Here is a 27,863-nt window from a genome sequence, read left to right on the forward strand (position 1 = left end):
CTGCATAGGCCTTAACACTGTGCTGTTTGTACTGGGCACTCAAGAAGGAAGGGAGGGAGTCAGGGAGGGAGGGAGGGAGGGAGGACTGATTAATGAAATCACAAACAAATGAATGAGCTACTTAGCCAGATTTTCAAGGGCTTAGCACTGTGTTGTATGTACCAGACACTCAGTAAATACTTGGTGAGAAGGAAGGAGGGAGGGAGGGAAGGCAGGAAGGAAAGAAGGAAAGAAGGACAGAATAATGACATCATAAATGAACGATCTACTTGACTAGATTTTCAAGTGTTTCCACCATCTGGGCTCATTCCATTTCTCTTCTACTACTTCCAACCACAAAACCCCCATTCCAAATGGGTTGTTCTGTCTACAGACTCATGGGCATGCTGGACTTTTCCTTTCCCCGACTCTCCACCCGCCCTCCCCTCACCCATCCCCCAGCCCTTCTCCACTCCTGTCACCCTTCAGGGTTCAGATGGAGCTCCACCTCCGTCAACAGTGTTAGTGATGCCCCTGTTCTGAACGAACATCTTCAACTGTAAATGATAGGGTTGATCGTCTGCCCCACACAGGTGATCCTCTGTCTCACTTGGTCCTGTCTTGCATGGTTTGTGTCAGTTCATGTGTGTTATTCTTGCCTCCCTAACTAGAATACAGGCTCCCCAAGAGCTGCATCTTCTCCAGGGTGAGCCGCGAGATGAGCAGGGAATAGCTGCTCAGTGTACTCTTGCTGACTGCCAGATTATTTAGGGCTCCCTCACTCTTTTTGCCATTTTCAAGTAAACACAGATTGGAGACCAAAAACATACACACCCCACCATCTCTTCTTTCCATGCCTTTCTCTTCTCCTGCTTCCCAGATTGGAGCAACTGGGTGAGCTCATTCAGTTTCTAAATTCATTGAGTTTCTGAATCTGCAGAGTCATGCGCAAATTTTCAGATCACAGCAACCCCTCAGAGTCTATTAGTCCAGTAAGAATGCGCTAAAACCAGTAGACAACTTTGTTCCCCCAACTTTTTTTTTTTAAACAACAAATTACTTTTTTTAGGGACATATTTAGGAGGAGATGGGAACATGGGCTGGGCCTCAAATGATTTGGAGGAGGAAGAAGGCCTCATACATGAGGGGTGCCATGGGGTAAAGGAATAGCTGAGAGAGGGGGCATCATCTGGGCAAGAATTGGGACCCCAGCCACAGAGAATAGTTGTGACACAGCTAATGACCTGGGTGGGCCAGCCCCCAAAGACTTGGATTCCAGCTGGTCATCTCTGTGCCATCCTCGGGCAAGTCCCCTCACACTGAGAGCTGAGAACAGGTGGAGAAATGAGAAGCTAAGCAGGGGGTTTGGACTTGGTTGATGTGGTTCCAGATTCTCAAACAAGGAACTGGCCTGGAAAAGGCAGTATTTAGGGCTCTGTTTTGTCATTAGCAAATATTTAGTTTTAGGCCAACTCCCTTTTGTCACCCAACATGCTCTGACTCAACTCTCCCACCTTGGGCACACAGCATGCAAATGAATCACATCATTGCCTTGGCCAAACATAATTTGGGAAGTGAACCTGCTTAGAAACCCATAGAGTATGTTCTAAAATTAAACAAAAGGTTTTTTTTTTTTTTTTTTTTTAATTATCCAGTCCATTCTTTCTTTTTATTAGTGTGGATTTTGGAGTGTGGATAGTAATTATCCATGAGAATAAAAAAATTACTTAATTGTACATTGTATGAGATTCAAATAAAAGGACCACTTCTCAGGTCTGGTGCCTCCCTTGCAGATACATGCAAATATTTTATTAGCCACCATTTCCACCCGAGTTCCCTGAAGGATTGTAGGAAATCAGTGAAATGTTCTTGTGGTATATGCTAGTCGCTCATAAATTGGAACTACCACACAGTGTGATCAGAATAAACAAATGGAAAGGGTAATAAGGCACACCAATAATCACTGGTGACCTCAGCAATTTTATTAACAAATTTATTTCCCTAATTGGGTAACGTATCTCAGTGCTTGACTCAAGGGCATTGTAATAGGTTTCCGTACTGCAGAAGAAGGAATTAATTAGAACTGTTTGTTCTTATTCCATATTTACACTTGTCCACCAGTCTTGTAAACATTGCCCCTGGTTTCCTCCGTCCTCCAGGTTCTTCTGACTCCCCAACCCACCCCCAAAATAAATAAATAGAAAGCAGAGGGTAGAGCTGGACGTCAGTGGTCCCTTTTTATGTGCGTTCACCCCCACTGCAAGCCGCGTCTCATGGTCAGAATGTGGCAGAATGGGGAACTCAAAAGTCTGCTAAGAGATTCCTCATTTTAAGAGATTTTGGGGAAAAAAAAAAGGAAAAAAAAGCCTGTAAAGGGACCCTCCTTTCCACAGGCAAAAATGGAGAATCTGGGGTCTTGCTTTGCCAGAGCTCATGCCTGGGCTTGGCTTTGTCCACTTAGAAGCTGGGTGCAGAGCAGGTGAGATGGGTAGATCTCTTCTGCTTCATCCTGTGTCACCTAAAACTCCGCTTAGGAAGATAAGAGGCATTCATGAGCTCTGCCTGCCCTTGGAGCGAGCAGTCCATACAAGGAGAAAAACCATGAGCTCATGAACTCACTCTTCAAGGCTGCTTCAAGTCAAGTTTTCTGCCTCACAGCTTGTGCGGACTGCAGCATGGCAACGAGTAAACATTTTTAGATGCAAATATTCCAGAATGTCAGCAATGCTGGCCTCTAACTTGGGCTGCCCCCTCCAGTGTACTCCAGAAGGTGCCACTTTATCCTGGCTGTCCGTTCTCCGATGAGCAGCATTAGAGCATAATGCCAGGGGATGTGGAATCACCTCCAGAGCTGATTTGTTCAGCAGCTGTTAATATAGTCTGCCATATATAGAGATGGTTTTGAAGGTAGATAGGACTATTATGAAGACATCTAAGGGGTGTCTGGACTACCCTAGCAACCAACAGGTCTCTATTTGAGATCTATAGCCCAGAAGAATCCAGATAAACCCAGGAAGTTTCATTCTCCCTCTTGGATATCCTGCAGGATCCTGATGAGGTTTTCCAGGCCAAAAATATAGCCAGGGTCTGGTCCATCGTAGGTGGTGTGCTCATTCCAGGAGCCCTTGTATGTGGTATGAGCAAAGTCAATCATGCGGATGTCAACCTTGGTGAGACCACCGGGAGAGCAACCGTGGGCTGCCTGGGGAGCCTCGTGAGGTTGCGGGCTGCCTGGGGCTCTTTCTGGTGGTTCCTGCCCATCATAGATGACGAGGAGAGAGCTGGAGTAGAAGCGGTATGAACTCTGGCTCCTAATGACGGAGAGGAGGGCCCGGAGCTGGTGCAGGATGGGCTCCAGGAGCTCCCTCCGGAGGTGGCTTCCATTATGTAGGAACTGATAGAGGGCTTGTCTGAACCCCTCCACTGAGAGTTTTCTTCCATAGTACTTGTCTTTGCAGAGAAAGTACTTCTTATCTGTTTGATAAACCTTACATTAAAAAGAATAAAGAAAATGTGAAGATTGGAAACTTAAACAAATTGTATCTGGTACGGTTGCAGCATCATAAGCTGGGATAATATATGAACAGATTTTTAGGAGATGTAGGGCAAGAGTGACTGAAATGAGCAGAAGATGATCTTCCATCAAGTGCCAGAGTAGCTTTTACATTTTAAAATGCTTTCTGTGCAAGTCTTTAATAGTAATCCAAGGTCTAAAGATCCTTCACCCCACAGAGGTGACCCTCCACCCACGAGGAAAATGTTTGGATCTTCTTTCTTGTGAATTTCCAATGTCAACCTCCAAATCATGATTTAAGCCCTGGCTCCTGGCCCTCTTCAATTCAAATATTAGCAAACCCAAGCTAGAAAGCTTTAATAGGAATCTGAAATCACAGCCAATGGCCTTGGAAAGCCAACTAGATTAAAATTTCCTCAGCAAAGTTTATAAAGTCCTTTCTCTGCAGATTCCAAGGCAACAGTAATGCCTCTTGAAGTGGAGTGGGGTGAATTGTTTGAAGATAAAAAGACAGGCTAGGTCAGGTGTGGATAGGGTTTCTAGGCAGCCAGTGCAGTTGAGGGCAGCCTGGTGGAGGAGGGAGGTTCATGGCAGCTCTGTGGGGCTGGTGGCTCCTCTCCTTGGCACCATCTCTCCTCCCCTCCCCTGTTGTGTCTTGGCCACCAGAAGGGAGCAGATGGAAGAGAGATGCTGATGGGGGACAGTGGCAGCAACCCCCATTTCATTCAGATGGCACAGGCAGCAGCTGAGGCTGAACCAAGGCCAGCAGTGGGCATGGCCGGGGGGGTGGCACCCCTCTGCCTGGCATACCTAGAAGGGGCAGCCTGTCCCTGGCCAAGACAGTTTCTCAGGTCTTTCCTGCCTTCAGATTACATGATATGTTCATAGAAAACCAGTGTTGAAAAAAATCGGAAAGATATGATAGCCTTAGTGCTGCCTTTGGAGGGCTGCAGATTGGCTGCTAAATTAGCCGTCATAAATACCTGACAGGCATCACTTTCTAAATAAATCAGATCAATTTCAGAAGATTTGAGGTCCAGAGAGAGATTCCATTTACACCACAAATCATCACACTCCATTCTCTTGAGGACTACATTCCCGGCTTTCCAAAGGACATCTGTGCAACAAATTTATAGACTCAACTTCCAGCTTCAAGGGGTGGCGGTTTCAATTAAGGAAAGCTATAACGTTTACCGTCAAATCAGTGTCTGGTTTTGCTTTGAGTAGACAGACTATAAGAGGGAACGAGTAGAGGAAGTTTATTTTCTCCTGTTCTCCTGCAGCCCCTGCCATAAGCCACATCAGAGCCCCAAAAAGGAGGCGTGGAGTCTGAGTTATAGAAAATAACCATTCCTTTGCAGGGTTAGCAGGTTATGACCTTCCCACTTTATTAACCAGAACTGGTAGCAAAAAGCAGCAGAAAAGGTGGATTAAGAAGGGGAAATGGCTAATAGAAATTTAAAGAGCTCACTGCCATACAGCATCTAAGAAGGAGAGAATTCAGCTTTATCATTCAAGAGAAGGAGGACTCAGGAAGCCACGGGGTGCACCAAGAAGCCCTTTCTCTTAGTCCTTCCCCCAGCCCAGCCTCACACATTGCATCAAAGGTCTGCTCACAACATGAGCAGGAGCCACATGGCCACTGCGGAAAGTTTCAGCTGCCAAAGATTGTGAGACAAAGTTCGAATGTGATGGTTTTTGACATCACTATTCTGAAGGGTGCTTTTGGAAAGATCCAGTGTGGGCTGGGCGCAGTGGCTCACGCCTGTAGTCCCAGCACTTTGGGAGGCCAAGGTGGGCAGATCACGAGGTCAGGAGATCGAGACCACGGTGAAACCCCGTCTCTACTGAAAACACAAAAAATTAGCCAGGCGTGGTGGTGGGCACCTGGAGTCCCAGCTACTCGGGAGGCTGAGGCAGGAGAATGGCATGAACCCGGGAGGCGGAGGTTGCAGTGAGCTGAGATTGTGCCACTGCACTCCAGCCTGGGCGACAGAGCAAGACTCTGTCTCAAAAAAAAAAAAAAAAAAAAATAGAAAAAAGAAAATTTCCAGTGTGTCATAGACCAGGGTATGCATTTCCTCGTTGGAAGACTGGCTCCTGGCCTCCTCTGTGGCTCCTCCAGAGTGAAGGGCTCTGCCGGGGGGCAGTGGCATCTGGATGGGAGATATCCTTGCCCCACCGTGGATGTGCCGGGATGTCCCCCCCTGTGGTGGGTCCCCTGCGACCTACCTGCATGCCGCAGATGCGCACACCCAGGCAGGCTGAGGTGCTCTGCGCACACTTCCTCATGTGGCGGGCCTTCTTCTCCTCCGACGCATCATCGCCGTGCTGCCGGGTCCCCATCTTCAGATCCAGGACACAGGGATGCATGTACTGTGACACTACATTTTCCAGCAACAAGAACCCTAGTCACACTAAGTTAAGGAAGGACTTCAGAACTGCTGCTCTGCCAGAGGTCGTTTGCATGCCTCAGAAGCTGCCTGGAAATTCCCTATTCTGGGCACCATTCTTCACTCCCATTGCCTTCCTTACAGACAAGCTCATCCTTGCTATTAAGAATTCGAAGTATTAGCTTTGCAGGCTGCTTTAATAAGCCCATTTATTTAGGGGGAGTTTATGAGTATGTGAGCTTTTTTTTTCCTTTTACATTTTGCTCTGAGGTTGAAATTTAAATGCAAGTGTGAAATCCCTAGCAGGCCATGCCCAATTTACATTTTACGGCAGAAAATCATAAGGCTAAAACCTTCAGTCCCGCTGAATGGACCAATACCTTTTGGGAGAAGTGGGTTGATGTTAGCTTTGGAGATGAGTTGCAGGAATATTAATTTCAGTGGAGTAATTATCCTGCAAAAGCTTCTTAGGGATTAGGATTGCAGATGTGTCTTGGTAAATACTATGAAACCAGCCACCCATTTGCAGGAAGGAGCAGAGCAGTGGTGATGAAGGGGCATTTCAAACCTAAATTTTCTCCCTGAAAACTCTGTAGGGGAGGGGGACTTACCTCCTCCCATAGTCTACCCCATGGGTGCTCCCCTAAGGGAGGAGCCACACTTCCCTCTCACTGTGTGGGCCCCATGGGAAGACACCTGCAGGGAGAATTTGGAGGGATGGAAGGGAGGTTGGGGCTGGGGGCCCATCAAGCTCTCTGAGCCCCCTGCTGCCCCCACGCAACATGGCATTCCTTATTCCTGTCTAACCACAGACACTCCCATCCCAACCCATCTTTACTGCCAAGTAGCAAAGACATAGCCAGGGCCCCCCCAGGGCACTGCGCTCAGTATAATTCCATCTGCCTTCCCCATACTGTCTAGCTGTTCTTTTGGAGGCACCTGATTTCTTCTAGGACCCGGGTTTGAGGGCTTGTGCCTTCCAGCTATCCCTCACATCTGTCTCTCCCTGCTACCCTCCATTGGCCCGGTGTTTGTGGGTGTTTCCTCTACCCACCTCTGCCCCTCTGTGTCTCTCTGTCGCCCCGCCCTTGGGACCACATGTGAGGGGGATGGCAAGGATACGATGCCGCTTGTTCTCTGGGTACTCAGAGCACAGGCGGGTCAGGTGGGCCTGGTGGCAGTGCAGGCCCCATGGGTTGAAGCTCTTCCTCTCAACCTGGTTTCCGTTAGTGTCTTCTACCAGCGAGAAGGCTGGAGTGTTGAGGTGGGGCTCGGACCTCAGAAGAGCCTTGGCTGGGCTGCGGTGGAGTGGAGCACAGGACAGTCAGAGCAGAGGTCTGGGGAAGGGCGCCACTGCCTGTGGCTGACTGGGCTCTCTGAGATGGGCTCTGACAGGGTGGTCCCAGCTGCTCTCCAGGGCAGCCCTCACCAGGCTGGGGCACCCTCCCTGCCCAACTCCGGTTCTGGGGCCAGATTTCACCACACTGCAGCCCTCAAGGGGCTTCTCGAAACCCTGGAGAACTTATTAGAACATGTTGCCCCCTTAGAGGGCTGAGGTGATTTAAACTCACTTGTAAGTGATCTGGATTATTAATGGCCTTACTATTGAGGTGACACACTAAGGGGGCAGTGGCCCTATCCGGAATCACAAGCCTGGGGTTGGACTCTGATAATCCAGCAGGCAGGCCGTCACCTCCCTGAGACCTCAGAAGGGCACAGGAGTGGGGTGGGAGCTGTGGTGAGCGTGGACAGTGGCCGGCCCTCTTCTCCTGCCCTCTTGGCATCTTGGCGTCACCATCTGTGAAATGGAGATAATGCTCCCGCTTCCTGACTCCAAGCCCAGAGGCTTAATGAGATCTGCAGCACTCCTTGGGAAGGGAGATATTTTCATTGTATTAGCTCCCTTTTGTTTCCCATAAATGTTTTAAAAAGCCGTGGGGAGCCTTTTCACCTGAGAAAGGTCAGCTGACATTGTCAAAGGTTTTTGGTAGGGACCTCAGGCACCTGAGCCTCCTGCATCTCCAGGGACCCTCTGAGCACCACATTGACCTCCCTCCTGGCCCCTTCCAACTGCTAGGGAAAGAGATGATTTCTGAGAGCAATTAGCCACACTTTTCCTCTACATACACTATTCTAGGGTTTCTGTTTTGTGCACTACCTCCCCAGAGACACTTCATGGTCTCAGTGAAACAGATATTTAATTAAACAAATATGTACTGAATACCTACTCAGTAGACAACTCTGCCTGTGCATCAACTTCTGGGATAAAATGCATCGTAATCCTCCCTTCTAGGAGTGACATAAAGAAAATCCATTCCTTTCTTTGGTCACATTGGTTATTCTAGACAGAGCATTCATCTGAATTTCTTTTTCTCAGCACCAGCCTTAATAGGGAGTGGTTGGCCTTGGGCACAGGTGGGAGCAGTGCCGGTCCCTGCCGAGGGACAGGGTTTCTGTCATCCTGCCCAGTGCCCTCACCTCTCCTTGGGTGAGCGTGCCAGCTGGGCATGCGGCCACTGGGCAAGGGTGCAGTCGCTGCCATTGCTGCCGGTGGTCTGCTGGAGCGTCTGCCATATGGCCACCGCCGCCGACTCTGTGGAGACCTTGAAGGGCTCCTGGCTCTCCTTCACTGGGTTGGCAACCAAGCTGAGATGGCCTGTGCTGTCTTTCCAGAGGTGCACTGTGACGGTACCTGCAAACACACAGGGAAGGGGAGGGGAGGAGCCAGTTGAGAGAGCCTCCACACGGACATGCAGGAGTGATGACGAGTTGGGAATTTAGCTTAATGGCCCTGGTCCACCTCCCCCGTTCCCCAGCTCCCCTCTCAAGGAAGAGCTATGGGACTGGCCTGGTTTTGCCTGAACCGATCCTGTCCCAGAATGAGCCCTGGAGCTTGGAGAAAATAGCCTTGGGCTGATCTTGGCACATCCTCTGCTTTATCGCACTTCCCTGCCTCTTTGCGCTTTCAACAGTCAACTCCGCACATTTTGTCCTTGCATTCCAGTTCCTCTGTGCACAGTCACACCTCCCAGTCACGCCACAGCCAACCCAGCTCTGCCTGACCTGGGGGCATTGGAGCTGGTCCTCTGCGAAGGGGCCGCCCACCTCAGAGTGCCAGTGAGGGAAGTTGGGCCCATCCCATCCCTCCTCCGTGCCCTCTGCCTCCTGGGCACCCTTCTTCTCCCTCCCACGTGTCTTTATTGGACCTGCTTCTTCCAGGAAGGCTTCCTCTCACAGCCTTCAGGGCTCAGGGCTCCCCTTTGCCTCTTCACTTGCTCTCCCCTGTCTGTCTGCCCTTGAGCTGATGGCCTGCCATTTCCTCTGGTTAGATGCATCCGCACATGAAGATTATTGGTGGAACATGGTTCTTTGATGAAACAAGCCTTGTGAGATTTCCCCAACTGTGGTACATCCTGCCATCGGTGTTGGTCATTGAGGCACAAAAAAACACTGGTTGTGAAAGTGAAGAGTATCTGAAACGCCCTTACCCTACATACTAAGGGGTGTTCTCCTGGACATTGGTTGGGCTTGAGTAATTAGCTGTGGCAGGCACATTAGCAGCTCTGTAGCCACCCTTTAGTGTCCTTCCTCTGGTGGTGGCAGAACCCAGGCCTTCCTCCGTGGAGCTTGGCCTCCAGTGGTGCCTGGCCTCGCCAGAGTCTTGGTAGTAGCACAGGAGATGGCCACCCTTGTGGTTTTGGGAGAAGTGGAGGTGAGAATACATGTCCTCTCTCCTGCAGCTGATGCGCTCACCCTCTCTGTGCCTGCCCTCACCAGCCCACTCTGCACCCCCTCTGTCCTGCTTTATGCTGAAGGAGTGACCTGATGGAGTATACCAGTGGCTCCCTTGCCCTCTAGTTTCCCAGTGGATTTGCCCAGTGGGGGGCACTGGCAGGAGATGGGAGGGTGGGAAGAGAAAGGTTGGGCGTTTATTCCACTGGTTCCCACCCCTCTTCACCATGTTCATACCCTGCTGTGTTCCTCTGTGGCCCTCCTGGCCTGGGGTGGTGACAGCTTTCCAGTGTTGCTGGTCCCTGGGTCCCCCCAGTCCCTGGTTGTTCCCCTGAATCCTGCATATATTTCTGCAAACAGTTCCTTTTTTCTTTCTTTTTTTTTTTTTTTTTTGAGATGGAGTCTCGCTCTGTTGCCCAGGCTGGAGTGCAGTGGTGCAATCTCGGCTCACTGCAACCTCCGCCTCCCAGGTTCAAGCAGTTCTCTTGCCTCAGCCTCCCGAGTAGCTTGGATTACAGGTGCCCGCCACTGCACCCGGCTAATTTTTGTATTTTTAGTAGAGATGGGGCTTCATCATCTTGGCTAGGCTGGTCTCAAACTCCTGACCTTGTGATCCACCCACCCTGGCCTCCCAAAGTGCTGGGATTGCAGGTGTGAGCCACCGTGCCCTGCCAAACAGTTCCTTTTTAAGGTTGTCTTCATTTAATCTCCTTTGAGTGTGCCTTTTGTTTTCTGCTGGGCCCTGACCAAAAGAGGGTAGGCCGCATGTTTTTATGTACTTCAAGGTGCTTATTTCTCCCCCCAGCCACGTGGTCACCTTCTCAGAGTAAGTGGCAATTTCTGCTGAGCCAGCCGTGAAGGCGGCTCATCTCTCGGCTTGCATGCCTGCCGGGCCCTCCTGGGCTGGTCAGCGTGGACACTCATTATCAGGGCTGCTCTATAATTTAGCAAGTCGCTCTCTAGAGCTGCCTGTGCCTAGCTCAGCGGTCTCCCTGGGCAAGTCCTGTCATCTCAGATTCCCAGTGCCCTAATTTTGCAGCCTGAGAGTGACATTCAGTTCTCTCCATCTCCTAAAAGGTGCTGCCTTTCCTCACACCATCCCAGGCTCCCGTGTCCTGTGAAGTCATCATGATGATAATGATAACGCTGTCCCTGAACCTGGCATTTTACCATTCACCTGCCACTAGCGTTCACCCCTAGGCCAAGCCCACTGTCGCTGTCCTGCTCGTGAGACAGGGGCTGACGGCAGGTTGAGGAAGGAATCACAGAGCATCATAGCCGCCCTGTCTTCCACCTGCTGGGTGGCATGTTGCTGCTTTTCCCTTGCTACCACTAAGTCACAGTACGCCTGTAAGGGTGTGGACGGTGGGTGCCTAGGCTAGGAGAGATGGGATAATCTGCCCAAGGTCACATGGTCGGTGTGGGGTGGAGCTCTGGGAGGGCCATGCCAGACGTGGGGATGGAGGAAAGGACAGGCTGTTCCAGAAGGTCTGGTGTTGTCACGCTGTTTACCCCAAGTTTGCATTAGGGACATTCCTGCTGTGTCCCCAGTCATGTTTGTTCTGGTCATTCTGTTCCATAGGAGAGAACAGAGACGCTGTGATTCCCTCCCCTCAGGGAGGGTCGTCAGCGCTGAGGGCTGGGAGCCCAGGCTGCAAGGAGATGGTGTTTACATTTCCAGGCCTGTGTCTTGGGGAAGGAGGGTTGGAGTGCTTTGTTCTAGGGAGGAGAACTGACCTTTCAGAAACCAATGACTGACCCAAGCCCATCTTTCGAGGTGCGAGAAGGGGAGAGAGCCAGCAGCCTCGTGCAGTTCCTGGGGAACCCCGAGGCCTCCTAGCTGCCTGGGGAGCCTGGTGTGCTGGTCCTGTGCAGGGCCCTTTTGGGTCTTGGAAAATTCAAGCTGCCCTCCAGCACTCCCCTGGCCTTGCCACATGTGAGGCTATGGTGACAGGCCTGCCAGAAACCACAGTCTTGGGAGCCCCAGGCCCAGGAGGTCTCCCTGGAGGGACAGGAAGCGTGACCTTCACCCGCTCCTCCAGGCTCCAGTACTTGTCTGATCTCATCAGTTCTGAGTGTCTGAGTAAATGGAGGAGAGCAGAGGTGCAAATAACCCAAAACCAATAAAATCCAAAAGTCATTTCCATTTCTCATATTGTCAGAGTTACACAGCCAGGCTCTGCATCTCTGCCTCTCTGTCTTTCTGCATGCCTCTGACGGGCTGTGTCTGTCTCCAGCTCTTGTCTGTCTTTCCCTGTCACACCCCTCTGTGGCTCAGCGCAGCCCTTCCCTCTGAAGTCGGGGACCCCAAGTAGATAGCCCCTTACAAACAGTCTCCAGTTGCCTGCCCTTGGCAGAGCAGCATGCCAGTGGAATCCAGGCTTCTCAGTGCTTGACCTGTTCAAGAGCCATGCAAGCTCCAGCCTGGTCTCCAGCTTGCCCTGTGTGTCTGTGGGGACAAGGCCTTGGAGGCCCACGGGTTCCCAGAGCTCTCCTGACCAGGAGAGTGTGGGACCCAGCCAGAGTCTTCCTGCCTGCCCAGCCCTCCCCATGCATCTCAACCCGAGACCATGCCAGCTGGACAGACAAGAGAGCTTACTGCCACAACCGGCATGCCCAGAGCATCTCAGCAATTTTGGTTTGGCCGAGTAGCTTCCTGAGCCTCCGTGAATATTCTGTCATGTATTTATTTTTAAGTTTATGAGAGCATTTACTTGCTGCCGTCTGTAATATGAATCGGGTCAACTGTTAACCAACTGGACCTACGAGTATGGCCTCATTCCCCAGTGCTGGCCGGCAGCCTGGGAGGAGAGGGATGCAGCCCCAGGGCACCATCATGCCTGCGGAGCCCAGCAAAGGTCCCAGGCGAACTCTGACCCAAGAGGCTGCCCTCTGGAGTGGCATCCCTGCCCATCATCCTCCCTGATGCCATCGTGGCGCAGGGTGGTGAGAAGGGAGAACATGCACTCTGTGGCATGTGGTGGCCACTTCAGAAATGGCCCCTCTCAGTGGGGGCTGTTCCTATAGGGGAGAAAAGGGATACCCTTGTGGCAGCCTTGTGGGGATTCAAGTGCCCCTGACCTGAGGTCCTAGCTGAATGACCCTGGGCAAGTCACGCCCCCTCCCTCCTTGGGCTAGATGACCCCTGAACACTGACACCCGAGTCCACCCCTTTAGTAACAGTGTAGCTGAGTGGAGCTGGCCCATGTGGCCAAGAGCCCACAGTCAGGAGCCAGACCTCAGGGCTTGGAATCCTGGCTCTGCCTCTCAGTGTCCGTGTGGCCTCAGGCATGCCAGGTAACCTCTCTGTGCCTCAGCTTCCTCATCTATGACAGGGCAGATAAAGGTCCCTGCCTCAGTGTGCTGTGAGGATTGTGTGAATTAGTGCACGGAAGCTGCTTATAGTTGTGTCAGGCACAACAGACACGGAGGTTTAGCAGATGTGGCTTTGCTTAGCAGCAGCCTACACCACCCGAGAGCCCTTTCAGGGACTCTTTCCATCTACGACCAGACCTCAGCCACCTGTCCTCCTTCCCCTACCCCAGGCATCTGAGCACCTGAGTCCTGGTTCTGGGCCTTTTCCTAGAGTCTCCTTAAATGTACATATTTCATTAGTTAGTGCTTGGACAGTGGCTCTGTGTGAGTCGTGTTCTGGTCAGTGAGTGAATCAGCATTTCTGCTTCATCAAAACTTCAGCCCACGGGCTCTGTCTGTCCCCACCTGCAGGCAGAGTAGGTGGCCAGCTAGGTGGTTTCTGAAGGGTGTCAGGGGGTGCCCTGACCCAGGTCCCTCCTGGCTTATATAGAAACATCATCTCCTGTGTGAAGCCTGAAGGCAGATGCTGAGGCATCCCCTGTAGCTATGGATACATTTAGCTCTGATGCCTTGGCTCAAATTAATGCACTGAGTTAGCAGAGCCCCAAGGGGGCTGGCCCTGGGATGGGGCTGACCTGAAGGGGAAAGCAGGGTGGAGCAGAGGCCTGGACAGAGATCAGTGCTCAAGGGCGCTGAGAGTGGGGCCCTCCTACCCCCACTGGCTCATGGCCGTGTGCAGATGGGGAGCAGAGGAGGGGATGAGGACGGCCTCCTGAAGGCCAGGCCAGCCTCTCTGCCTCTCCCACTTAGCCTGCGGCTGCCCGGCATCCATCTCAGCCCCAGAGCTGCGTGGAGCAAGCGTGAAATGGTGCTGGCAGGAGGCCGCCCCACACACGATCCTGCCACCCCTCTGCTGGGCTAAGTTTAGTTGTGAAGGAACAGACATTAATTCCAGTGGGTGCTCTGACAAGATGGGAAGTGACCCCACAACCAGCCAGGCAACACCAGCCTGCGGGCCGGGAAGACCCCAGGGAGAGGGAGGCCCACACAGGCAGCCCATGGACCATCTTCCCCTGTCTCTCCGTGTGTGACGCTGATCGGTCTTGTCTTAGACTCTCAGGAGGTCCTGGCAGGCCGGCCTGAAATCCAGGCATGTGTGAAACAGTGCTTGGAAGCAATGCTCAAGGCTCCAGGCCCTGGTCCCCCTACCGGCGTTAGGTCTGGACCGTGTTAAATAAGAATTCCTGGCTGGGCGCAGTGGCTCACGCCTGTAATCCCAACACTTTGGGAGGCTGAGGTGGGTGGATCACCTGAGGTTGGGAGTTCAAGACCAGCCTGACCACCATGGAGAAACCCCGTCTCTACTAAAAATACAAAAATTAGCCGGGCATGGTGGCAGGCGCCTGTAATCCCAGTTACTCCGGAGGCTGAGGCAGGAGAATCGCTTGAACCTGGGAGGTGGAAGTTGCAATGAGCCGAGATCGCGCCATTGCACTCCAGCCTGGGCAACAAGACCGAAACTCCGTCTCAAAAAAAAAAAAAAAAAAAAAAAGAGAATTCCTGACCCTCACCCCAAGACCCCAGGGGATTCTGATTCACAGGTCTGGCATGGGGCGTGGGGACCTGTGCGTCTTTGTGCACATACACACCGGATTCTAGTAAAGTTGGTTTCCCAGGCCAGATTGCACTCGAGAAACACCAGGCCCCATCCTTCCCAGTTATCTTAATCATTGAAATGCAAATGTGTTTTTGACTGACTTATTTGGATATTATTGTCACCTTCACCACCAATACTTTGACAATGAGGGCAGCAGCTTGCAGTCATGGGGTCTGCCGTCCTCTAAAGAGGTTATTTCCCTGAGCACTCACCTCACTGCTGGGCTGGCTGCCTGGCAGAGTGTGGCTGAGCCCTTTGAGCCTCACTTTCAGAAGGCTGGGTGTGGACAAATCAGCCTGTCCTGGGGAGCCCGACCCCTGCCTGAAGGCCAGCAGGCAGCACCCTCCCCACCCACTTTCTTTCCCCAGAACCCACCTTGTGCTCAGATCCAAGACACATGCTGCCCCATGCAGAAGTTTCCCAGCTACATGCAAGCGGCAGCCCGTATCCCTGGCTTTGCCTCTTCCTGGGTGAGGGCGGGAGTTCTGGCTTCCCAAGCAAGCCACATCGTAGCATCCCAAGCCCTGTCCCAGGCCTGAGGGTCCTGCCATCCTCCTTGGCTTTCAGAGGGAGGTTAAGGAGGCCCCATTTTGCCCTGTGTTTATAGCCAGCATGAGATGGCTGGCTATGGCACCGGGAAGGCACAGACCAGAATGCCGCCTTGGAGACTGGGTGTGACCAGGGTGTTGTTTTATTCTCTCCATCCCTCAAAGCCTGGTGACTTGAGCTAATTTATAAGGAAACCAAACGGCATTACACTCTAGACCTGGAGGCTTGAAGAGTTCAGAGAAACTAGGACAGAGAAGGCCAGCCCCGCTGGGAGAGGGGCGCGTCTCCGTGGCAACCCTTACACACACCCACACCACAGGAGGACATGGTGGGTGCATTGGATGAGCCGGCCCCCGTGTGGCAGCACCCAGACGTGGCCTGGCTGCCTAGACACTCACCTTTGTACTGTGGGGTGAACCGCTTCATGGCCAGCGGCAGGGATTCATAGAACCTCTGCTCCCGGGAGACGAGGGGCTTACACACCGTATGCTCGTCATACTTCATCACGCTCATGTGCCCCCCGACCTGGTGCAGGAAGGGCTCCAGCTGCACGCCTGCCCTCATGTCCCCGGCGTCTGCGCTGTTTTGCACAACCATGGTGGCAGATGGTGGTGGGGGGGGGTCCCTGCACAGTCTGCTAGAGGAAGGTGTGAAGTAGAAAGGGCAGCTCCCAACAAGCACGCGGGGCTGTCAGCGGTCCTCAACTTTCTCCTTCTTGGCCTTTATTGCTGTCATAGTGCAGTTGTCCTCCTGTCTGTGGGCTCTCAGCGGGGTCCTCTGGAAAGCAGGGGAGGAAGGAGGAAGTTATATGAGGGAGATGGTGGCTGGGGCAGGGCAGTGCTTGGAAGGGCCCACACAGCCTCGGCCCCAGAACAGGTTCATCACTGGTACCTTAAACAGGACTGTAAATATCCATTGATTACTTCTGGAATAATCTGTCATGAGAAACCAGTTACAGTGGTTGCCTCCATGGAGCAGGGATGAGAAGGAGACTTATTTATTTATTTAAGATGTGGTCTTGCTCTGTCGCCCAGGCTGGAGTGCAGTGGCATGATCTTGGCTCACTGCAGGCTTGACCTCCTGGGCTCAAATGATCCTCCCACCTCAGCCTCCAAGTAGCTGGGACTACAGGTGTGTGCCAGCACGCCCAACTAATTTTATATTTTTTGTAGAAACGGGGTCTCACCATGTTGCCTGGGCTGGTCTCAAACTCCTGAGCTCAAGTGATCCACCCACCTTGGCCTCCCAAGTGCTAGGATTACAGGCGTGAGCCACTGTGCCCAGCCAGAGACTTTAAATAATGTTTTGTACTTTTTGAATTTAAATATTAAAACATTTTAAAAATTCAAGCAACATACTAAGCTTCTAGGGTGCAGAGACTGTATCTTAACTTCACCTGACATGTTGCCTGCCTTCATCTGGAACACTCATCCCAGGCCCAACAAGAAGCAAGCTGAGCCACTGCTGCTGGGGCTCTCACTGTCCTGCAGGGGATTATGGGTACGGGAGTGCTTGCTTGCTTGCTTTATTTATTTATTTATTTATTTATTTAGAGACAGGGTCTAACTCTGTTGCCCAGGCTGGAGTGCAGTGGTGTGATCTCGGCTCACTGCAACTTTTGCCTCCCGGGTTCAAGCGATTCTCCTGCCTCAGGCTCCCGAGCAGCTGGGATTACAGGCGCCTGCCACCACATCCGGCTAATTTTTGTATTTTTTAGTAGAGACGGGGTTTCACCATGTTGGCCAGGCTGGTCTCGAACTCCTGACCTCAGGTGATCCACCCTCCTTGGCCTCCCAAAGTGCTGGGATTACAGGCATGAGCCACCACGCCCGGCCAGGAGTGCTTTATTATTGTACAGCATGGGTGTGCATCATTGATTTACATCATGATACCATGACATAATTGCTGTGGGACCGCAGACAAGTTACTGAACTTTTCTGGGCCTCAGTTTCTCCTTCTCCCTCTGTAGAACAGGATAATAATGATACCCACCTCATGGAGTTAGGGACATGGTTGAGATAAGGCCCGTGGAAAGGACAGCCCAGCACCCAGAGCAAAGCGTTCGGTAAATCTGATCATTATTTCTAGCATTATTGCCATGCTGGTCCTATTTTCCTCACAGCTCTGGGTTGTAGGACAGGCAGGCCACTTTGCAAATGAGGACAGTGAGGCCTACAGTACCATGCGCAGGGTTGCGGCTGGCCAGGAGAGTGGGAAGTAAAGCCGGGGCCTGCTCTTCTCTAGGCCTGGCCCCCTCCTCCCCCTCCCACTCCTCTTACCCTCCCTGAGGGTGAGCCTATGGGTCTCAGGCAAAAGCTGGCGCTCTGGGCTGGAAACACAGCCCCTAAAGACGTCCTGACTTTGTCTCAGGAGAGTGCGAAGGAGACACTGCAAGGGGAGGCTCTTCCTGCCCTGTTCGTCCTGTCCTGAGAGCACATTCCCACAGCGGTGCCCTGAGAGCACGTTCCCACAGCGGTGCCTGTCACCACCGAGATATTAATACTCGCTCCCTCTGCTGGACTCCTGGTCATGGATGCCACCAGGCTGGGCAGTGCTGGGCATGATTAACGCTCTAATTGACCTTCAGTCCAGGCCACGAGCACAGCCAGCTGGATTCATGCACAGCGGTGCCCATCAATTTGTTCAGGCCTCTGGCTCAGGGAGGCTCCTGCCAGCCGCCCGGACCTCCAGCTCACTCGGGCATTGAAAACCTCAACACAGCCTGTTCATTCCCCAACACTGGGCCTCTTCCACATTGGCTACTGCCCTACAGGCCAGAAGTGCCTCTATAGGAGGGAGAAGGAGTGTGGCTTTTGGCTGGTACATAGGATGCGGGGTGAGGCTTCTGTGGCTGGCTGCGTAGCTGGAGTGACTGGGTGAACCGGGGCTGCTGGGGTGGGAGGATGGAGGCCTAATGGTGAGGGGGCTGGGCCTGAGACTCCAGCCTAGGCATCGATCCAGCTCTGCTCCAGTGTGGCACAGAGGTGAGCCCCATCTGGAAGCTGTTTCAGGACCTGAGAGAAGAAGTTGGTGACAGGTATCTGGACACAGAGGAAAATTGGCCCACAAAAAAAGCTGATAACTTCAGTTTGCTAACCCTTTGGTTATGGGACAGGATATGCCAGTTGCCTGTAAACCCAATCCTACTTGCAAATTTGGAGAAGGCAAGAAGGAGTAGAGCAGAGAAGCCAAGGCAGCCTGATGCCTCTCCTCTAGCTGGGCTTGCTGGCATGTCGGCCTTTGCCAGCTGACCTGTCCCCAGGCAGAGGCACTTTTGGTGACCACAGGGACATCTAGTCTGTAAAGTTCATTTATAGCCACTCTTGGAAGGGGCAAGACTCCTGCCCCGCACACTTGTATCCCCAGGGCTGGCCCCGCACTAGCCAGACCTGGCCTCAGCGAATGCCAGCCCAGCTCCACAGCCGCGTCCCAGCCAAATCACACCTCGGCCTCGTGCTGCTGCACTGGGAAGTCCACACCCCTCATCTTTCCCCAGCTCACATCCCCAAAGAGCTCGAAAGACATGGATGTCACTGCGGCAAGGTGTGGCAAGGAAATAATGGCAATAAATGGTTACATGCATACAGCGCTTGCTGTGGCCACGTTCTAGTGCTTTGTGTAGAGTAACCCATTTAAGCCTTACAATCCATAATAACCCTATGAGGCAACTCGTGTTACCAGCCCCGTTTTACAGATGAGAAAACGGAGGCACAGAGAGGTTAAGTAGCTTCCCTATCTGCACCTAGCTAGTATAGGAAGAGCAGGGATTTGAACCCAGGCATGGTAACCCCAGAGTGTGCGTCCTGGCCACACTGCAGGGGGCTGAGGGTTGTTGTTTATATACTTTAAACTTCAGGAAATTGAGCCACAAGGAGGCCAGGACTTGGCCAAAGTCACCTATAAGTCACTGGCGGTGCTGGGGCAGGTTTTCCTGTCTCCCAGGCCTGGTCTACCCCCTGGCCTGTCCCCTATCCCACTTGATGACATTCAGTACATGTGCTAGGAGTGGGTGGGCTGGAGAGGGGAGCACATCTGTCTCCTACCTCTGCAGAAACCACCACAAGGGATCAGGCTGATGGCCCACCTAGAGCAGGGGTTGGTATCAACCTTCCCCACAGCCTCCTGGCTGGGGGTATCAGTGAGACCCGAGAGGCACTGTCATTCCCAGCAGGGAACTGGTTCCCGCTGCAACCTTCCCCTCTGATCTCAGATGTTCTCAGGAACCCTGGCTGTACCTCCTCAGAGAGCGCGGTGTGAGCAGGGAAGACCCCTGGGCCTTCAGCGCAGCCTGTGGCACAGCAGTGGAAACTCCCTTGCCCCTGGACTTGGACGGATTGGCAGCAATTGTCTACCAGGTAGCCAGCCTGTGAAAAAAAAAGAAAACCTGGACTTGGCTGCTAGGGAAACTGAGGCCCTTTCTCTTGGGGGTCAGCCTAGGATGTAGATTAGGTGACATCTGCAGGGCCTCCTGCTCCTGAGCTGTGTGGTCTGCAATTCTGACACAGGTTGGTGGGAAGGGGCAGAAGGAGGAGGGAGGAGCAGTGGCTTCTGCCCCTGGAGCTTCAGCTGGGGCTGGGCAGGGTGAGTTTCGCCGCTGCTCGGGAAGGCAGTCTGTGGCTTCCCCTTGGCACTGATGCTGACCTCAAATTCCCAAGGAAGAGTAGGGTTCTTTATCTGTTTCTGCCTTTGTGTGTGGCCTCCAGCTCTGTGGGATTGAGCTGGGGAAGGCCCCTGTTTTTCCCATTCCTCACGGGCAAGTCCCAATTAAATCATTCAAGTTGGCAGGACCTTTCTCAGCCCAGACCTTCCTTTTGCCACATGCAGGCACATCTGCCGTTGGCATGGGCCCTGCCTTTGATCAACGCCCTGGGCCTGTTCTGTTTCCTAAGAGCCTTGGGCAAGAGTCAGAAGTCCAGGGTCTACTCCAGGCACTCCTGGAGCTTGCTGAGGCCTGAGATGAACTGGGGACGTGCTCTGAGGCTTGGCTTGTCACCCTCTGCCACAGCCTTGTCATAATGCTCGGAAGACAAAGTGCAGACACTCCTTTGTGGAGTCCTCCTTCCAAGCATTGCCACCACGCAGGGTCTGTCACTGCCTGCATTATTCTCAGGACCGACTTCCATGAGTCAACTTGGGTGCTGCATGGCAGGTGAGGCGCCTGCTGCCAAATATCCTTGGCTCTCTTTAGTGCTTTGAAGGGAGACAGTTGTCCCTGTCTTCAGCCCACATCTCCTCCCACATCCCTACAGCTCAGACCCCTTGCCCAGCATCCTTCCCTAGGGCTCCTTGGGGAGGCATAGGGGGAGTAAGAATAAAGCAGGGAAGAGGGTGAGATGCCTCTAGCCAGAAGAGCTCAACTTAAAGGCTGCCTAACTCCTGCCACCACCAGGAAGTGGACAGATGGCCCCAGGTCTCTGTGTCCTCCTGCCCTGTCGTTGCATCATGTCCTGAATGAAGTAACGCTGGGCCTCACTCCAGGAGACTCCAGGGCTAATTTCTGCTGATGGGGCGCAGCCACCGAGCTGGTTTTTAAATGAGGCCCTGGGCTGTCTGTGCCAGTACAGACCCTGCTCCGCAGCCCCACAGGGCCTGAGTGACAGCCAGCCTGTGCTAGCCTGTGAGACACTCCCCAGTCAGAAAAGAGGGTCACTGACAGCAGGGCCGTGAGTGGGTTTGGCTTCCAGAGTGGAGACACAGGACAATACCAGTGATTCTAAGACCCCAAGACCTCGCTGATGCCAGACACAATGACAGATGCCAGCCATCAAGCCGAGGCAGATAAGGGCATCATAACTTGTCACAACCCGTCGGCACATTTTTATTTCCGGAGAGTCTTTGTATCTTATAACCGCTTTCCACATGCTAAATCTGAGTTCATTAACATTACGGAAGATGCATCTCTTTTAGGACTCACACTCCCATTTTAGGGAAGGTGGCAGACGAAACCACAAATCAAACTTGTAGGGGTTCAAAATAGGAATAGATTAGTCATGGACTATATCTTATCAAAGCCTGTTGGCTTCTTATATCTGCAAACAGACTGGCTGACTGTGGCCATTGTCAGGGCTGTTCACAACATTCTGTTTTTCCCTGAGAACGTGGTATGATTGCAGCTGTGAAGGTAAGCGTGGCCCACGTGATTTGCTTTCGCCAGCATCACGTGGGTGGGTGCCATGTGTTACTTCTGGGTGGGAACTTCAAGGGATGTTCCCCCCATTCTCTTTCCCTGGCCATGGTGATCTTGGAAGCACATGCTGAGGTGTGGCCTCTGTCAGCAGGGTCCCTAAGTGACTGTACATACTGGATATATAGCATTATGGAAATAAATCTTCACTCTATGAAGTCACTGAGATTTGGGGGTGGCTTGTTATGCAGCAGGACCTAGTCCATCCTGCCTGATGCACTAACTCACAGCCAGGCACCCAGTATGGAGCTCTTAAGTTGAAAGCAACTTCACTTCGCCTGGCATGGTGGCTCACGCCTGTAATTCCAGCACTGTAGGAGGCCAAGGCGGGTGAATCACTTGAAGCCAGGAGTTCAAGACTAGCCTAAGCCAACATGGTGAAACCCCCTCTCTACTAAAAATATTTTAAAAAGTAGCCGGGTGTGGTGGCGCATGCCTGTAATCCCAGCTACTCGGGAGGCTGAGGCAGAGGAATTGCTTGAATCTAGGAGGTGGAGGTTGCAGTGAGCCAAGATCATGTCATTGCACTCCAGCTTGGGCAACAGAGTGAGACTCCATCTCAAAAAAAAAAAAAAAAAAAGCCGGGCACAGTGGCTCACGCCTGTAATCCCAGCACTTTGGGAGGCCAAGGTGGGCGGATCACCTGAGGTCAGGAGTTCGAGACCAGCCTGACCAACATGGAGAAACCCTGTCTCTACTAAAAATACAAAATTAGCAGGGCGTCGTGACACGTGCCTGTAATCCCAGCTACTCGGGAGGCTGAGGCAGGAGAATCGCTTGAACATGGGAGGCGGAGGTTGTGGTGAGCTGAGATCATGCCATTGCACTCCAGCCTGGGCAACAACAGCAAAACTCCATCTCAAAAAAAAAAATAAACAAAAACAAGCAAAAAAAAACAAAGAAAGCAACTTCACTTGAGTCAGGTACTCAAATAGTTCATTGCACAAACATATCCTATATCATAGCCACTCCTAAGGGTCAACTCTGGACCCCTGGCTTTACAATCACACCTCTGTGTCTCCAGATAGAAATTTTCAGATGGAGACACTGAGGGTCAGAATGGTTGCAGAGTTTTCCCGGGGTCCAGAGCTATCAGGCACCAATGCTGGGACTCGGCCGTCATGAGTCTGTCTCACTCTGAAGTCGACGCCCATTCTGACCACGTGCAGTCCCCTTGGACGGGGAGTGGCTGCTGAGTTGCTCTGGCTGTCTCTGGGAGTCTCGGAGACCCAGGACCAAGACCCAAGTCAGGCTCTTAGGGCCAGGGTGCTGTCTGGGGCCCTCTTTATGCTGTTTGCCTCAGTAACCTGTGTCAGGATAGGGAGCTTTCAGAAGCTGCACCTGACTGGGCAGCAAGAGCCGCACACCCAGGGGCAGCATGCTGCTGGTGGGCAGTGTCTAACGAAGTGCTTGGCAGTGTGGAGTCTTAGGGCCCTGGGTGAGGGCTCCCACCCGGGGGCCTGCCAAGACCTTACCCAAATCCTCACCACCACAATCTGCAGAGTAGGAAAGTAATCCCCTAGAGGCACGATAATTCTCAAATGTATGTAAATATGTTGGTAATTAACAAAATACAAATTCATTTAAAGGCATTATTGAATTCCTAGTAGTTTTTGTCATCATCTATTTTTCTCAATCAACAGATCCTAAAAGTATAATGAGTATTGCATAGGGACTGGTAGGGAAAAAACTATGTTGACAAATGGGTCCTGGAGAAGAGGTTAGGAGAGGTACTGCTCCTGGCTGAGATCAGGGTGGTTTGAGGGGTCTGGGAAGGAGTCCAGGAGGAGGGGAGATGTTGGCTCAGCCTTGGGGAGCTTGGGGAGGGCCTGCTTTAGGGAGTGTGTGTACAGGGAGCAATAGGGAAGGGCAAGGAGATGGTGGGAGGCGATGGCTGGAGGGGAGTGTTGTGTGGAGGAGGAGGATGCGGGAGTGCTTGGCTGGCCTTGCCAGTGCTGCAGCACCAGGGCGCCTGCAGAGGCAGCCGGCAGTGGAGGGGGACGGAGAGTGAGCCCAGCCTGGCCAGCCAGAGGAGATGCTGGCCTGGGCCCCAGCTCAGTGCAGGGAGGTGGTACCCTGAGATCACCAAGGTGCTGAAGCCTTCGGGACCACATCCCGATAAATCTTAGGTGGTGGGGAGAGGGCTTTCTGGGTAGAAGATAATTAAGAAACAGCTTGTAGCAAAAGAAAACTGTAATATAAAATGTGGCAGACGGCAAAGCAGCATGGTTTATGGCCTGCCCTCTCACCTCTGAAGCTCTAACTTACATTTCACAGGCCTCTCGGAGCCAGAGGTTTGGTACAAGTACCATTCAATGTCTTTGTGATGCCCGAGGGAGCATTTTTTAATCTATTAGAGATGAGAGGACCCAAAAACCATTTAAAACCACTTAGGTTGTAATGGGCAGGAGAAATTTGGAGTTTCTCACATGGCTGAGGGGTTGTGCATCATCTGGGGCCATCCAGGTTGGAAGGCACAAGCTTATTTTCCAAGGGGAAAAATGGAGTTTTAAAATCCATTCTAAAAATGACTCAAGGGCTGTAGGATGGTGCGCCCTCTGTCCGTGTGGCTCTCCGGCTCGGTGGGATCCATACCTAGTGCTGGGGGACTTCACACATCACTTTCCCAGCCGTGGCTGAAATATGTGGCTTAGGAGAGCATCTCTTTCCTGGAGAAGGCTTGGTTTCTAGAATCACAGAGCAATACTTCATATTCCTCAGTCATAGAAACTTATTTCGGGGCTGATTTTATCCTTTGAGAGGGTTTTTTTTTCTTAACATTTAAAATCTCCCAACATTTCTCCAGCTTGAGGACCAAATACGATTTTAATACAGAGATTATTAGTTTAGAAACCCTTCAGCCACTGACAAATGTACTTAGCAGCACCAACAATGTTCTGATCTTGCTGTCAAGGTGGGAGAAACATGGGGGAAAGATGACTCACGAAGTCAAGTGCCACTGGAAGGGCTGCTCTGGGGGAGGCAGAGGCTGTGAGGGCTTCTCCCTCTTGGCCCCCTAATAGATCCTGACCCCTGGACACGCAGCTCCTCAGCCATGGTTAGCAACTGCTTTGACAGCCCCTCCCAGCCATGCTTTTCTCCTCCGGACTTTGCCTCTTGAAGCTGCACCCAGGATTTTGGATATTGCTAAACACCCAGACTTGCCTACACATTTCCCAGCCTCCAACACCCTGCCCCACACCTGCTGCCTTCCTCTAAGTAATATGATCAGCCACCACCTGTCTTGTGCAAGAGACCTATGAGCCACAGACGTAAGGTGTTGCCAGCAGTTAGCATGGCAGTTTTATGGTTGCAAGATGGAACAGCTCTTTAAGGTCAAAACACAATAATGGGATGGAGTGTGTGTGTGTGCATGTGTTTGCATGTTTGTGTGAGTGTGTGAATGCTTGTGCGTGTGTGGGAGTGTGTGGCTGAGGGAGAATGCAGGCAAGGTTTTTCCCCACCAGAGGGCAGCAGCACACACGTTGAGGCCCCAAATGCCTGAGAGGGATTAACTGGAAACTAAAGCCAGCACCCACCTCCTCACCCAGCGACCGGGGGACACATTCTTGGAACTGCCCTAGGTTTGCCTGGCTTTGCCCAGACCTGTCCCAGAGAGCCTCGACGGCAGCTGAAGTTCTGCCTCCACCAGGCAGGTGTTTTTGAAGAGCTCAGAAGCCATCATTGAGGTTGGATTCTCCCCATAACGTTCTATAACATCTCCTCTTGCCCTCCCCTCCCACTGCTTAACCAGGGTCAGGGGCTGAAGGGGAGGGGGTGGGAATGGGCTGGGGGTGGTGGGGCACTTGAGAGCCCATCTGGGCAGAGCAGGACGGGGTCTCCAGCGATCTCCACCCCATCCGACCATCCCGCCCAGGCTGTGGCACCCTGGTGGGTGGGTGAGGCCTCTCAGCTGCCAGCTGGGCCTCCCAGCCCCGGATGAGTTGCAGTAACTATTATTAAGGTAACACACTGCAACTGCAGCCCGCGGGCCAGCACGCGCTGCCACCCTGCGCCTCCCCAGCCAGTGCGCGTGCTTTCTTCCCTGAAGGACCTGATGCTCATAAAGTTTATTGCTGTTCCCTGTGGCTGCTAGTGAACAAGAGAGCAACCATCCGGGTTTCTGCCTGGGAAGGATTTATTTAGGCTCTGTGGAGGGCAGGAGAAAGAAGGAGATGCCGCTGGCCAGGGGTTGGGCTTGGCCTGGCCTGTGACCCCCGGAAGCAGCAGAGTGAGGACGAGGAGGGCCCCAGAGGCCACAGGAGCACTGAGGGGCAGGGATGCAGGGAAGTGGCCCAGGAGGGGACAGGAGACCTGGTTCTGCCTCAGGCTCCCTGAGCCTGCCTCTCTGGGCCTCAGCTTCCCTATCTGTACTGAGAGCTGTCTGACCCTGCCATGTTCTTACCCTCCTATGGGACAACCCCCTCTTTGATTCAGCAAGGCAAAGTGGTGGGGAAAAATCACCATGGTGGGGGGTCGGGGGGCTGGCAGAGGCTCTTTCTAATTGAAAGAGATTTAAGAGACCTGCTGACCCAATGCCTTTTGACTGGATCCTTTTCTAACAAAACATTAACAGACATGTAGGGCCAGCTGGGGAAAGGAGACTGCAGACAGGATGCAGACGCTCATGGGTAGTTGTTCATTTGTTAGTGGACAGTGGGTTATGTGAGGACCTACTGAGGACTTTGTGCAGGGGAGAGGCGTGCTGTGATGTCAGAACACTCTAGCTGTAGCGTATTCAATGAAACAAATACGACAAAACTCGGGCCACTGCTGAAATCAGGCGCAGGATGTACAAGTGTGCATGAGATCATTCCCTCTATTTGTATGCTTGAAGTTTTTCATAATAAAAGGTTAAAAAATAAATGGGTAGCTTTTTAAAAATGTAGAAGGCAGAGTCCTTCCCTATGGGATCAGAATTTCAGGGGAAGGGGCCTGGCACGGGGGGTTTAAGGCCCCCAAGGCAAGCTCAGTTCTCAGGTTCACTAGGGTGCCTAGAAGAGTCATGGGTGGGGGCCAAGACTCCACCACTGCCCAGGGCATCAGGGACCACCGCTTGGTGGAGACATGTCTCCCACCCCCATGACCGCCATCCCATGGTCTACCACCACCCTGCACCAGGCCCCAGGCAGCTGCTGTAGATGCTGATGTCATCCAGCCTTGTGCTGGCCTCCTGCCCCCTCCCGTGGAAACCTGGGGCTGCTGGGCTAGGACATGCTGTTCCTGTGCCCAGGGGATGCCGCCTGCGTTTCTTGGACACCGGCCCCTGTTAAGGGTTAATGCAGCCCCCGGTACTTGCCCCTCCCCCCAGCTTCCTCTGTAGTCCCAGTCCACCCTGAAGTGAGAGGGCTGCAGGTACCCCTGGAAGGGGAGGGGTGGAATTCCCCTGGGAGAAGGGAGAGGGATGAAAGAGGAACAGATGCCAGAATTCCTATACACTGAACTGTCCCAACGCCCTACCCCACCCCCGCCACACACAGATGGACAGACCTCCACGAAGACGCTGGCACCTCCGTGGGGCAGACTCCTGGCCAGCCCGGAATGGAGACAAGACCCCAGGGTACAGACAGGCCCTGTGAACACGAGACCCTCTCTCCCCTCAGTCAGGCCCCGTCAAAGAGGCTGGCCCTGCCCATCCCTGCCTACAAGGCAGCACTCACCAGAGCTTCCTCCGAGATCGTGGGGAGTGTATGGAAGGCAGGGCCCAGGAATCTTGTCTCTCAGTGCCCACCATGTACAGGCATCAGGCAACGGCCCGTCCCAGCGTGGTGCATTTGCTGTTCACCAGAGCCCTGGTGAGGGAGGTCTGCCCGGGAGGGCCGGGCTGCCGTAGCCTGGGGAGGGAAGGGTCACCTGACCCTCTGGGGAAGGGCTGGTGGGGACTGGCATGTCCAGCTGTCAGCTGGGTGTTCTGCTGCTCTGGGGCAGGGCCAGAGGGGCTGGAAGGGAGGGGACAAAGAGGAGGAGAGAGAAGAGGGGAGGAGGAAAGGAGGAGTGGTCTGAGGCAGGGGAGAGTTCAGCTCAGCTGCCCACATAGATGTCAGGACCTGGGCACCAAGGGCCCATCACCCCAAGGCCCTGGTTATTTTTTGATTCCTAATTCAAAAGAAAAGGGGTGAGTCTCGGGTTGGGGGGTTCATGCTCTCCCTTCTGCTGGGCTTCTTGCCCCATCCTCTCTGCAAGAACCTCACTGCAGCTTACCCCATACTGTGGCTGCCAGAGAAGGAAAGTCAGGCGGCAAGACGTTCCATCAGTCAACAGTCAGTTAGACTGAGGACAATCAGTCCATCAACAAGCATTTTTTGAGACCCCCTGCTAGGGCTGACCAAGCACCCCCAGTGTCAGGGGATTACAGCTGGGGGGCTCAGCAAGTCAGAGGGCAACTCCAGGATAAGTGTCTGGTGAGAGAATAGAGGACTTTGCAGAGAGTGAGGAGGGCGTCCTGCAGGAGCTGACCGGCTGAGAGCTGAAGGAGAAACAGGGTCATTTGGTTGAGTGGGGGAGGGTGGTGAGAAGGGGGCTCTAGCTACAGGAGAGGCT

At 52.8% G+C, this 27,863-nt stretch overlaps 1 protein-coding gene across 2 annotated transcripts; it reads right to left on the bottom strand.

Annotated features, from left to right (window-relative positions):
• Nucleotides 1-1,753: 1,753 nt before the first annotated feature.
• IP6K3 (inositol hexakisphosphate kinase 3) lies at nucleotides 1,754-27,249 on the bottom strand. Of its 2 annotated transcripts, XM_003808556.4 has the most exons (7): nucleotides 26,984-27,225; nucleotides 19,375-19,503; nucleotides 15,538-15,916; nucleotides 8,365-8,578; nucleotides 7,009-7,184; nucleotides 5,726-5,901; nucleotides 1,754-3,466 (listed from the first exon to the last, which is right to left on the bottom strand). In XM_003808556.4, the coding sequence occupies exons 3-7, from the start codon at nucleotides 15,734-15,736 to the stop codon at nucleotides 2,999-3,001; spliced, it is 1,233 nt and encodes a 410-aa protein (XP_003808604.1). In that variant the 5' UTR covers nucleotides 15,737-15,916; nucleotides 19,375-19,503; nucleotides 26,984-27,225; the 3' UTR covers nucleotides 1,754-2,998. The 2 variants fall into 2 exon arrangements, with proteins under 2 accessions (XP_003808604.1, XP_003808603.1); XM_003808555.3 differs by lacking the exon at nucleotides 19,375-19,503 and having other exon boundaries at nucleotides 26,984-27,249.
• Nucleotides 27,250-27,863: the final 614 nt, after the last annotated feature.

The sequence above is a fragment of the Pan paniscus genome, chromosome 5, assembly GCF_029289425.2.
Source record: "Pan paniscus chromosome 5, NHGRI_mPanPan1-v2.0_pri, whole genome shotgun sequence".
In the NCBI taxonomy this organism is placed as follows: domain Eukaryota; kingdom Metazoa; phylum Chordata; class Mammalia; order Primates; family Hominidae; genus Pan; species Pan paniscus.